Consider the following 13180-nt stretch of genomic DNA (forward strand, 5'->3'; position numbering starts at 1 on the left):
GCCTTAAACATTCGATGTTCATTCACAGTTATTGGAAAACCATAACTGAATCAGACTGCATTTTGTAAAATGCAAAGGGATATACCCAGGAATAAAAGTAATAATATAATTTTCTACCTTCTAATGTTTGTATTATAAACCTACATTTCAGAAAATATTCTGAAGTAGTCTGACACAAAGAAAGCCAATGAGGAGAGAGGAATTCTGAATTAATACACAAAGACCTATGTTAAGCATACCATCTGTCTCTTCCTTCTTCCTGCTTTAGAGTCCAGAGGTTTTCCTGGTGTGTGCACAGGCCACACTCGCCCAGACTGATCTGTTTTGACCAGGATCACTTCTTGGTCTTCCTTCTATGAAAAGATTTAGAGATAACTTTTGAAATTATTGTAGAAAGTACTGAATATTTAAATTTAGTAATCAAAAAAAAGCATAAAAAGGACTCTAGCTTTCACAGGTAATTATAGATTATCTTCAGTCTCCTGGAAATTCATTACCCATGTAATGTAAAATGATCATGATCTCTTCAGAGAAAAGGTGGGAAGGGGATCCAAGGTTCATTTTGTTATTTTTTTTTAAAGCAATCACAGAAGCAAACTTAAAGTAACATTTCCATCTAGACACTATTAAAAGATGACTAAGTACCAATATTTATACAGGCATTGTATGGGAGTGCCCATAATTTATGCAGCATATGTCATGTTTAACCCATGTTTCTTCAATTTAAAGATGCTACTAAACCCTGATTATAAGAAATAAAGCAATGAGGGGTGCTTGGGTAGCTCAGTGGGTTAAGTGCCTGACTCTTGATGTTAGCTCAGGTCATGATCTCAGGGTCATGAGATCAAGTCCAGACTCAGGCTCCATGCTGGGTTTGGAACCTTATAAAGATTCTCTCTCTTCCTCTGCCCTTCCCCTACTCCCACCTCACCACTGCTCAAGCACACACGTGCTCTTTTAAAAAAAAAAAAAAAGAAGAAGAAGAAGAAGAAGAAGAAGAAAACAAAAAGAAATAAAGCAACAAAATGGAAACAACAAACTTGCTAACTTAGCTGCTATAATGATACTCCACACAACTTCTATTCATTCCATTAATAGCCCTAAAATGCTTTCCACTTCTATGATTTTTCAGAAATTATATCCCACTTGCTTTCAATCCATGATCTTTTTCCTACAAACTGTCGGCCAAATACATCCCTGCTACAATACAGAGTAAGATTATACTTTATCCTATGAGGAAAATGAATGTTAAAGGTTCTAACAAAGAATCACAAAAAATATTAGATATCTACTTTATTAAAAAGCAGTTTGAAACAAATCCAAGCAAATTATTCACACTTCAGCTTTCTTCTCATATCAGAATCAATTATTAAAAATCAATTTCAATTCCATTTAATAGAGATTTAGTTCCCCTGTTGAGATGGAATAAAAAAATAGATATCAATTATTGATCTTACAGTCACACAAAATACTACTATCACTACTTTCCTTTTTCAATTAGTTAACAGTTAATATGTCATATTTTAAAGGGTATCTCTCATTGTTCTCTTACTGGGTAACAGAGATGGGCAACACTTTATTTTTTATCTAAGTTTATCAGATTGCTAAAGGTGATCTCCCTAAGGACTTTCAAATTACTAAATCTAATACATACTTATCAATCATCATCTTCCTTTACTGGAAGTTTTTGATTCCGTTTATTATATTTTCAGCCTGAAACTCTTCTTATTCCAGTTTTCTAAATCCTCTACTCATTCCTGGTTCTGCTTTACCTCTCTCTGACCCATCCATCCATTAAATACTCTAAGAAGTACCTAACTTGTGTAGTTACTAAAAGAAGTATAGTCCCTGCCAACAAGAAGTGTACAGCCCATGTACTGAGTGAATGAATTATTCTCTACATGCATTAGTCAGCATAAAGAGGGTCAACTTCACTCTCTCCTCCATCTCAAGCTATACTCCAAGTACTGATGACTCCAAGGGTTCCTTGGTTTCTAGCCTGCATAACTGTCACTCGTACTGACAAAAGATTCATTATGCTAAATACAAATGTAATTATGTCATTCTTCACTGAAAAACTTGCAGGGACCCCATATTACTCAGGAGAGATCAGTACCTTTCAAAGTATAGCCCACAGACCAGTGCCAGTCTGAGAATTACCCGCCATGATATATTTGTTATCAGTCCATAATGAATTAGGTACAAAAACCAAGTGTTTACAAACTTTTACAGCAATCTTCAACAGTAATTATGTTGGTTCAATCTAACTTAAAATTTTGACCTATATTTTAGAATACCTTTATTTCATTTTTCTATAATTTTCACTGTGTTTTACAAAACTATTAGTTCATGATGGGCTGGAAAATCAAAAAGCAAAAATCAAACAAACAAAAAAAGAACAAAAAAACACACTCTTTTCACTACATCTGTATCTTTGGGGTAAATACCCAGTAGTGCAATTACAGGGTCATAGGGAAGCTCTATTTTTAATTTCTTGAGGAATCTCCACACTGTTCTCCAAAGTGGCTACACCAACTTGCATTTCCACCAACAGTATAAGAGGTTTCCCCTTTCTCTACAACCTCTCCAACACACATTGTTTCCTGTCTTGCTAATTTTGGCCATTCTAACTGGTGTAAGGTGCTATCTCAATGTGGTTTTAATTTGAATCTCCCTAATGGCTAGTGATGATGAACATTTTTTCATGTGTCTGATAGCCATTTGTATGTCTTATTGGAGAAGTGTCTGTTCATATCTTCTGCCCATTTTTTGATATGATTATCTGTTTTGTGTGTGCTGAGTTTGAGAAGTTTGTTTGTTTGTTTGTTTGTTTGACAGAGACAGATCACAAGTAGGCAGAGAGAGGAAGGAAAGCAGGCTCCCTGCTGAGCAGAGAGCCCAATGTGGGGCTCGATCCCAGGACCCTGGGATCATGACCTGAGCTGAAGACAGACGCTTTAAACCACTCAGCCACCCAGGCACCCCGAGAAGTTCTTTATAGATCTTGGATATCAGCCTTTTGTCTGTACTGTCATTTGCAAATATTTTCTCTCATTCCAAAAAAAAAAAAAAAAGACCCACTCTGACATAAAAAAAAAAAAAAACAACACTCTGATCGGGGTGCCTGGGTGGCTCAGTGGGTTAAGGCCTCTGCCTTCGGCTCAGATCTTGATCCCGGGGTCCTGGGATCAAGCCCCGAATCAGGCTCTCTGCTCAGCCGGGAGCCTGCTTCCTCCTCTCTCTCTGCCTGTTTCTCTGCCTATTTGTGAGCTCCGTCTGTCAAATAAATAAAATCTTTAAGAAAACAAACAAACAAACAAACAAAACCACTCTGATCCTCTAGCACAGTCTGAGAAACACTGTACTAGACTGTGAGATAAAGGCCAAGCACCTTAAGATACTATGTAAGGCCTTCAAATTCAAATACTATAGCCTTCTTCAAATTCACTTTTTCTCTAGCTGTTCACGGTTTTCGTAAACTTACTGTCCTTTTTTACTTCCTAAATAATTTTAGGCATGTTTGTATTGCTAGACCATAATTTTTTCAGTATTTGTCTATCTACAATTCTCTGTCTTTGCCACTTATCCAGGCGGAAGACCAAGCTAGGTGCTAGCCAGTATCTACCGTACCCGGCAGCGCGGTGAAAACCAATGGGCCTGATAGACGGGATTAATGAACTGGTGCCTCGGACAGACTGACTCCTCTCCCACCACCAATCCACCAAACTCCCAGCTATGCTCCTCTTCTCTGTGCTTTTCTACATCCTGTTCCTGGGGCATGCCGAGGAACACCCCCTTTTCCCACTTTGGGTCCCTGAGACAGAAATAGGAGCAATTTCCACATATGCTACTCCATTAGTCCAGAACATGGGGCTTATTTAAGGACCTACAACAGGATCCGCACACGAAGGCCCGCAGGCCAAATCTAGCCTGCTGCCTCTGCTTGTCTGGCCCACAAGCTAAAGAGGGTTTTACATTATTAAATAGCTGAGGGAAAAATCAAAAGAATGCCATATTTCATGAGGAATAAAATTAAATGCAATTCTCATTTCCATGTCCACAACGTTGGACCGGAACAGAGCCATGCTCACTTGTCTCTCTGTGGTCTGTGGCTGCTTTTACCCGATGACAGCTTCGAGGCCATGTCTCTGAGTTGCTGTGACACACACTGGAAAGCCCACGAAGCCTATGTTTACTACTGGGTCTGTAGAGACAAAGTCTGCCACCCTTGATCTATGTTATTCTTCAGATGATAAAACTAATTCAAAATCATTTAATGCTCTATTACCTGAGCACAAGCAGGATAAAAACTTGCAAATGCTGGATAGCATCACCAACAGATCCCGGTGGTAACAGGGAGGGAAGAGAATGGGGACCCAGGGCCCTTTCATTTTGTTGACATAGGCCTGACATCCATTGCTGGCCACAACGGCCACCATGAAAACCCAAGTATAACCTGGCACGGTTACAAACCAGACAATACAGAAAAATACATGAAACAACCAAGCCAGAAGAAGGAGCCCAGAATTTAAAGTGGGTGCCTTCAGGACAGAGATGATGGTCTGAGAAGGGCTCAAGACATTGCCTTCCTTTCCCACTGGCCTTCCAGCATTATTTGGGTATAACACACCGATTAGAAAGAAAAGGAAAGGAAAAAGCCTACATCACTTTGCTTCAAAGCTGGTGTTTAAACATTCTAAACATCTGCCTGAAAGCCATTTGTGGCACCTTTCACATAAAGGAAAAGTCTTCCACTACATCAGATTTTCCCACCAGTTGGCATTCTGTGAGTCTGTCATCACTGAAGGCCACAGAACATGTTTCTATCTTAAAATGTCAACAAATAAGCAGTTATGATAGTTCACAGTATTTTAATGATTTTTAAACAACCCCTACTGTATCTCTAATTATGTCCACGGAGAGCAGGCTATTTGCTACACACAAGTTCCCAGCCAAGGTAGTAAGGGGACTCGACACGGGGCTGCTTTCCATCCACCGACACGTATGTCCTGGCTCAAGGGTATTTGTTCACTTTTAGTTTATACTTTAGTAATTTCATTACCTACTCTTCAACATGTTTTCTCTCTCTTCTGCACCGGGTTCCTGGCGCCCGGCATGCTGGGGTGAGTTCTGGGGCCAGAGTGCCCAGGTGCCTACACTGCCCCATCACAGAACCATTTCTGAATTCATAAAAATAAACAAAATAGCTGAGGTATTTTCAGGATGAAATTAATACATATATGTTATTTAAAACAATGCCTAGGAATAAAGTGAGTGATCAATAAATATGAGCTTAAGCTTTTCAATTCTCTTTCATGTCTCTAACCCTTTCTTGATCTGATGGAGTCTTACCTAGGATTTACCCCCCCATCTCTAAAATTCCTAGGATACTATTATTCTTCATATTCATCTACCATTGTTTCACCTTTTCTTTAGAATATTATTCCATTTTCAGAACCAAAGCTACTAAACATGCTTACAGTCCCTCTGAGACTATGCCGGCATTTTGAATTCACTGGCAATGAATGTTTACATCCCAATTATTTTTTCCTATGTTTTCTGGCACGCGAGTGTGCAAGCTTGACTGGGAGGGTCTGTCTCCTCCCTCCTGCCTCTCCACCTCCTCTCAGCCTTCAGTGAATGGTAGCTTTGACAGTGTCTCCACTCAGTCCATGAGGATTCCTGGTCTCGCCTTGTGAGCCTGGGGCTGTTTCACGTCGTCCAAGTCACGACTGCAAGACCATGTCTGCCTTCTTCCATCTAAAACACCTCCCAGCCTCATAATTGCCTAGGAGCTACAGCCCTAAGTACTCAAGGCCTTTTCCAGACTCTTTTCTCAGGGAGCCTGCAAACTGGGATGCGACAGGGAGAGGCTGCGTGAGGGAATTTCATTCCCATCGCCTCAGAGGAACTCAGTTCCCAGCTGCTCTGCCTCTCTTTGGACTTAGATCCCTACAATCCCGGATCCTCACTGGTTCATAATTCCATTCAGTTCAGGGAAGTGTATCTTTACTTTTGAGCCTGTTACATCTCTTCCACATCTCTCTTTTATTTGGTCTGTGATTGCTGTTTTCATACAGAGTGAAGGCCTCAAAGCACTAACCTCGGGTCGGAGCACTCGGAAATGCTGCCCCTTGATTTTCCAAACATGTTAGGTTGTGAGGACCCCTAGGAAACTCCACATCAACATTGCTATTCAGAACAGAAGAGATGGCCTAGCACAAACGGAAAATGTACACCAGGACCACAGCCTTTCAGATCCTCAAGCCCCCTTACCCCCGTCAATACTGGGATCCTTCTAGAGCATGCTCTAGGATCAGAATAAAAGCACATTATTTATTGGCATAATAATTGACATACCATTAATTAGTATTATAATGACCTGCCTAACCTCTTTGCCATAAAGCTGCTGGTAGGATGGCTTCTAAATGTGTACAAGCTTGAGAAAATTAAAGATTACTGTAAAGGATCATTATTAAAAAAACTCTAGGTAAAAACTAATGCTAGACTACAGTTTACGTCACAATTTCAAAAGTGTATTATTTGGAGACACATTTAGCTACGAACGATTTTAATTTTGTTAACAGATATTTTCTAGAACCAGTATAATATCTGGCACTGGCATAATATGAAAGGCAATTCAATTTTTCAGTGTCCTTTCCGCCTTTCATCATAGCTTCTCTGTAGTCCTACATATGAAGCTACCCATGAAAAAACACGTGACTTTACGTTTTATTTTTAACCAGGCTTCTTTCAGCATTTGCCAAGGTGGGGAGGGATAAGAGGAAGAAAGGGGATTAAGAAATGTTTTAAATGTTAACAGACATTCTGGACTCTCTCCACACTAAAATAATAGAGTTCTTTAAGATATAAAATAAAAGGGGCGCCTGGTTGGCTCAGTGGTTAAGCCTCTGCCTTCAGCTCAGGTCATGGTCTCAGGGTCCTGGAATTGAGCCCTGCATCGGGCTCTCTGCTCAGCGGGGAGCCTGCTTCCTCCTCCCTCTCTCTGCCTGTCTCTCTGCCTACTGTGATCTCTCTCTGTCTGTCAAATAAATAAATAAAATCTTAAAAAAAAAAAGATATAAAATAAAACGTTTGTTATTTTGAGACTTATGAAATACATACATTTAAGGACAACATAGGTTAGTTAATATATCAGCAGCTGCAATGAAATCTAAAAATTGTCTTCTATTTTTCCTATTTAAAGCAAACAGAGACAACTTTTCCAAATAGAAATTAATGTTTGTATAATTTTATAAAGTTCTGAAATACATCATTTAATTTCAAGAACCTTACAACACAGGCATCATTAAGCCCAATTTAATAGGAAGGATACTAAGGATCACATACAGTAAACGATGAAGCTCCAGCCTCAACTCTCAATCTTTGGCTTTAAAATCCCATGAGAGACTGTGGACTCTGAGAAACAAACTGAGGGTTTTGGAGGGGTGGGGGTGGGGGGATGGGTGAACCCGCTGGTGGGTACTAAGGCAGGCACGGACTGCATGGAGCACTGGGTGTGGTGCAGAAACAATGAATCTTGGAACACTGAAGGAAAAAAAAGACAAAAAAAATCCCACATGCTATTTCTATTACTCCATTTCTCTAATAAAATGAGTTAATAAAAATGATATTTGGTAAACACTGACTTTCTAAAAGAAAAGGTAAGCTGGCAATGCTCCTGTAACTGGTGATATGTTTTTCAATTACAAAAAATTTCTTTCACCAAAATGAAAGTCTGCACACTCCTGAGAAGGGCTGAGTACTTGATTAAGGATTCAACAACCAAGCCCAACTGTAACTGTTGATTTAATGTATTTATGATACTTTGGGGTGAAACTGTGGGCAATCAGAAAAGATAGCTCCATAATTGGCATAAAATTAAATCAAAGACACTGCAGACTTTTCATTTTTGAAAAATATTGTTTCATTTCATTCCATTTGATCAATGAACTCCTACCACTCAGAACCACTTCTGTCATTATAAAATCCAACAGCATGAATGTGTCTAATACGATGAACAAGATACAGTTCCAGGTGTTAAGGAATTCATAAATTAAATGGCAGGGAGAGGGGGAGAAAGAGGAAACAGGGAGTTTATACAAAAATCTATAGTGGACTATTAAGTAAGATAAAATATAAACCCAGTGGGACCAGGTCACACAAGATGGAGAAAGAGATGTGTTCTTGGGTACAAGTGAACTGGATCTTTGGAAAGAAAGGTAAAATGGTAAAGGGTTAAGAAGCAAAGAAAACAACCCCAACAAAGCACGAATACCCAGCACTGATGAAAGATTCCTAAAAAAAGGCATGTTCATGTTCCAGACAAATTTTAAATTTATGTAACATTTTAAACTTCTCAAAAATATTTCAAAGGCTCTTGCCTCTAGATAACCACCTTGGCTAAAGGAGCAAATAAGAACAGACATGACCTGAGGTTTTTACTGCCCAAATGCAGGATTCTTCTGACTCTCCCACACTGCACTTAGATGAAAGCTGGTGGCCATTTAAAGGACACTGGTGAGCAAAGGGAGGAGAGCACATAGGATGTGACTGTGACACTCTAAGCAAGAGACAACGGGGCGACAGGACGAGGTATGTGCAGGAGACAAGGCCAGTAAGACAATACTACTCAGTGGAACCAGTGGAACTGGAGTGCGCTGCTGGGAGAAGGAAGTAAGGACTTCTCCAGGGTTTTTAACTCAGAAAAACAGCGGGATAAGCATGCAAGAGAAGGAAACTTACAACATGAACAGACATTGCTCCAGTGAAGACATCCAGATGGCCAACAGACACATGAAAAGTGCTCCACATCACTCGGCATCAGGGAAATACAAATCAAAACCACAGTGAGATACCACCTCACACCAGTCAGAATGGCTAAAATCAACCAGTCAGGAAAGGACAGAGGCTGGTGAGGATGTAGAGAAAGGGGAACCCTCCTCCATTGCTGGTGGGAATGCAAGCTGGTGCAACCACTCTGGAAAACAGCATGAAGGTTCCTCAAAAAGTTGAAAATAGAGCTACCCTATGACCCAGCAATTGCACTACTAGGTATTTACCCTAAAGATACAAATGTAGTGATCCAAAGGGGCACGTGCACCCCAATGTTTACAGCAGCAATGTCCACAATAGCCAAACTATGGCAAGAACCTAGTTGTCCATGAGCAGAAGAATGGATAAAGAAGACGTGGTCTATATATATACCATGGAATATACTCAGCCATCAAAAAATGAAATCTTGCCATTTCCAACAACCTGGATGGAACTAGAAGGTATTATGCTAAGTGAAATAAATCAGTCAGAGAAAGACAAATACCATATGACTTCACTCATATGCGGAATTTAAGAAACAAAGCGGATGAACACAGGGAAAGGGAAGGAAAAATAAAATAAGAGAAAAACAGAGAAGGAGACAAACCATAAGAGACTCTTAACCCTAAGGAACAAACTAAGGGTTGCTGGAGGCGGGGGTGGTGGGGAGGATGGGGTCCTGGGTAATGGGCATGAAGGAGGGCGCGTGACGTGATGAGCACTGGGGGTCACATGCAACTGATGAATCACTGATCTCTACCTCTGAAACTAATAATACTGCATATGTTAATTAAACTGAATTTAAATTTTAAAGTTTTTTTAAAAAGAGAAGAAGAAATTATGTATGTAAAGGGGATAGTTTTATACATTCTGAAGTTAAAGGATACCCTTAAAAGTCAGGCAGACAACTGAAAACACCAGTTCAAAGCTCAGCCTAGAGTGCAGAGCTGAAGTTACCAATCATCCAACAAGAGTCGTTAAGTAGAACCATGAAAGTAAGAAATACAGCCATGATGAGAACAGAGGTTTGATCCTTGCCTACCTATCCGAGCCCTTCCTCCTCCCACACTCACACCTCACTCCGCAGCCATTCAGAACAATGCGCCGTCCTCAGATCACACTGTCTCCCCCTCACCTTGGCACCCTCACCCCTGCTCCTTCGCCCCTGGTTTGCCGGAGGAGGACAGTCAAGTTGCTAAGGAAATAGAAAGCTGTTTATTTGTTTGTTTTACAGACATAGCAACTTAAGTGTACTTGCAAGTAATGAGAAAGCAGCCAACAGAGAAATTAAAGATTCCATACAGGAGACGGGGAAAACTGTTTCTAGAGGCTAGAAAAAGAATGAGATCAGAGTACTGGTTAAGAACATGTCCTTTGGGGTGTCCAGGTGGCTCAGTGGGTTAAAGCCTCTGCCTTCAGCTCAGGTCATGATCCCAGGGTCCTGGGATCGAGCCCTGTTTCGGGCTCTCTGCTCAGTGGGGAGCCTGCTTACCCTCTGCCTCTGTCTACTTGTGATCTCTGTCAAATAGACAAAATCTTAAAAAAAAAAAAAAAAAAAACCCTTGTCCTTCGAGGAAATGAAAACACTATTCCCACTGCCAGATGACAGCTGCAGAAAAACTAATTTTCTGGAGACAGGGACAACAGACAGACACTGAAAACATTCAACCTTAAAATCTCTATTTTCCCAATCATCAAGTAGGAAGCAAAGTGAATACTGAAACTAGAAGAGGGAATCTGGGGAGAATGGCAAAAGTTTTAAATAACTGCTAAGAGAAATGTGATTTTTTTTTTTTTTTTTTTGCAGGCAAATTTGCAGGGAGAAATGGGTCATTGTGAATTTCTTCAGTTTCCCTTCCTAAAAATAAATTTTAGAAATTGTATTATTGGGACACAAAATATGCTGATAGGATTACAATTTCATTTAATAATAAATAACTGCAGCATGGAAAAATGCTGGGTTTTGTCTTGTTTTTTGTATTTTTTTAACTTTATTTTCTTTTTCCAGTGTTCCAAGATTCATTGTTTATGCATCACATCCACTGACAGAATGAGTAGAGAAAAGCAGAATAAAAAATGGCTATAATTATGTAAAATTATGCATGTGCTTTCATAGTTACAATGGACAGAGACTTGAAACATCAAAAATATTTTTTAAATGCTGATTTTTTGGTCTCTTTTCCATTGCTTTGTCATTGTGCAAAAATATTTAACATGTTATTAGGAAGGAAGGAAGGAAGGATGGAAGGGAGGGAGGGAGAGAGGGGGGAAGGAAGGAAATCTGGAGGGAAATACTTTAAAATATATTATCAGTGTATAATCCCTGAGTGATAGGATTTAGGGTGATTGACTTTATCCTTTATGTTTTTTTGCATTTTCCACATTTCTACAAAGGTTACATATTATCATTAAATATCACCTAAGAATAAAAAGAAACACATACTTTATTTTCAAAGCCCATATCCTATTGTAAAGGGAATTTTCTATTTAATTGTGTGAGCATTTCCAGGAACCTTAAATTTTTGTGTTTGAGCTTGCATGACTGTCACATGTGAAATCAGTTTCAACACCCAGGTAAGATTTTCTTTTTATATTTCAAAAATCAGTTCATCAATCTACATCAACGGAATTATTTTAAATAATTTTTATTTACTTAAAATAATTGTAAATTGCACACACATACCTGACCTCATTTCTTGCCGCCAAACTAAAACTTAACTGAGACCCTCATTATCCTGCATTCAATTTATTTAAAAAATGAAGATTAATGACTTCATAGAATTTTAATGAGAACTAAATAAATTTCCATAAATAAATGATTAAAACACGTCCTGGCATATAGCGTGCCCTCGAAAAATATCACCTGTTACTATTAATATCAGCAGCAGTTGTAAAACTATACACATCAATTAATACCACGGTCCTGAAAAATAAAATTATATCTTAAAATTTAATGAAATAACCTTAGAAACAGAACCTAAGTAAAAAATATTATTAAAGGAATTAGAAGCAAAGTGGTTTCCTTAAGGTAATAATTCTTTATTAAACATATCCTTGGGGTGCCTGGGTGGCTCAATGGGTTAAAGCCTCTGCCTTCGGCTCAGGTTAACAATCCCGATCCCGGAGTCCTGGGATCGAGCCCCGCATCGGGCTCTCTGCTCAGCAGGGAGCCTGCTTCCTCCCCTCTCTGCCTGCCTCTCTGCCTACGTGTGATCTCTGTCAAATAAATAAATAAAATCTTAAAAAATATATATCCTATAATGCTCCAATGGCACAGATTTCTAAACCAAAGTATATTTTATCACTTAATATTTAGATTTAATTCGGAGAATTACACATGGATGATATACTGGGTATTTCTGGGTAGACAGGAATGTAACAAATACCATAAACTTCTATGATTCAGTATGATATAATTTCAAGTGTTTTGTTTTGTTTCCTTTTTTGAGTGTGTTTAGTTCCACTCAACTAATTTTACTTTCTCTTCCTCATAAATCTTTATTAGCAACTGTCTACTACAATTATTCTACTCAGAACATGTTCGGTATGTGTGTACTTACTTTGCACTACAGAACTGAAAATTGCATTTTGTTTTCAGCAACTATAAAGCTGGGGAGATCACAGCTGGGCCAAGTACGTCTGATCTCACTGGCCTACAAGCTCTTTAACCTTTCCGTGAAACCCCTCAATAAAATGATCACTCCCAAATGAGAAAACAGCACTTAAAACAAAAAAAACAAAAACAAAAAAACCTTTATTTTTAGCTTTCCTAAAAACACATTAAATGTGACTTCTTGTAACTAACATGTTATGCATACTACAATACAGGCAAGATAATTTTTAAATACATATAAGGATAAAATTACTTTGGGGTTGATTTGTTTCACTTAAAATTGTACCCTTAAATTGCAAATATCCAGTATCAATCCGTGACCTCATTCTTCCAAGCCCTCCCCCCAGAATTCCAGAAAACAATGTATTAGAATGAATCCCTTCAGGAGAACATGGACGTCTTGGGACTCACCTTTGCCCACATGCAGTAGCATTTCATTTTTCCCTTAAATGTAATTATATAACAGAGAAAGAAATGGAACACTGATGATAGTGGACTGATGAGCATCTGAGGAACAGAGGGGAACTGATGGAAGAAAGAGGTTGCTCCTGGGTCCTTCTTCTTTCTCCAAGGAAACAACTAACTAGTGATAGCTTCAGTAACCACTGGAGGGTCCTGATTCACAACTTTAAAGAGTCCACAAGAGTATTCTTCACACCAAAATTCAATATGATACATATACAATCATAACTATCCAAGATAATTACAAGTTGTCCTAAATTATTATATTTGAGAGAATACTCTTCACAAAAC

General features: G+C 38.9%; 1 protein-coding gene across 5 annotated transcripts in view; it reads right to left on the reverse strand.

Moving 5' to 3' along the window:
• Nucleotides 1-13180, reverse strand: part of CWF19L2 (CWF19 like cell cycle control factor 2) — a 183575-nt gene that overhangs the window by 95534 nt on the left and 74861 nt on the right. For all 5 annotated transcript variants that reach the window (XM_013062408.2, XM_004764420.3, XM_045077526.1 and 2 more), the window contains one exon: nt 240-353. In XM_013062408.2, coding sequence (XP_012917862.1) covers nt 240-353 — 114 coding nt within the window. The remainder of the gene's footprint in view (nt 1-239; nt 354-13180) is intronic.

This window comes from Mustela putorius, unplaced genomic scaffold (assembly GCF_011764305.1).
Source record: "Mustela putorius furo isolate JIRA1106 unplaced genomic scaffold, ASM1176430v1.1 tig00000198_pilon_pilon_pilon, whole genome shotgun sequence".
NCBI lineage: Eukaryota > Metazoa > Chordata > Mammalia > Carnivora > Mustelidae > Mustela > Mustela putorius.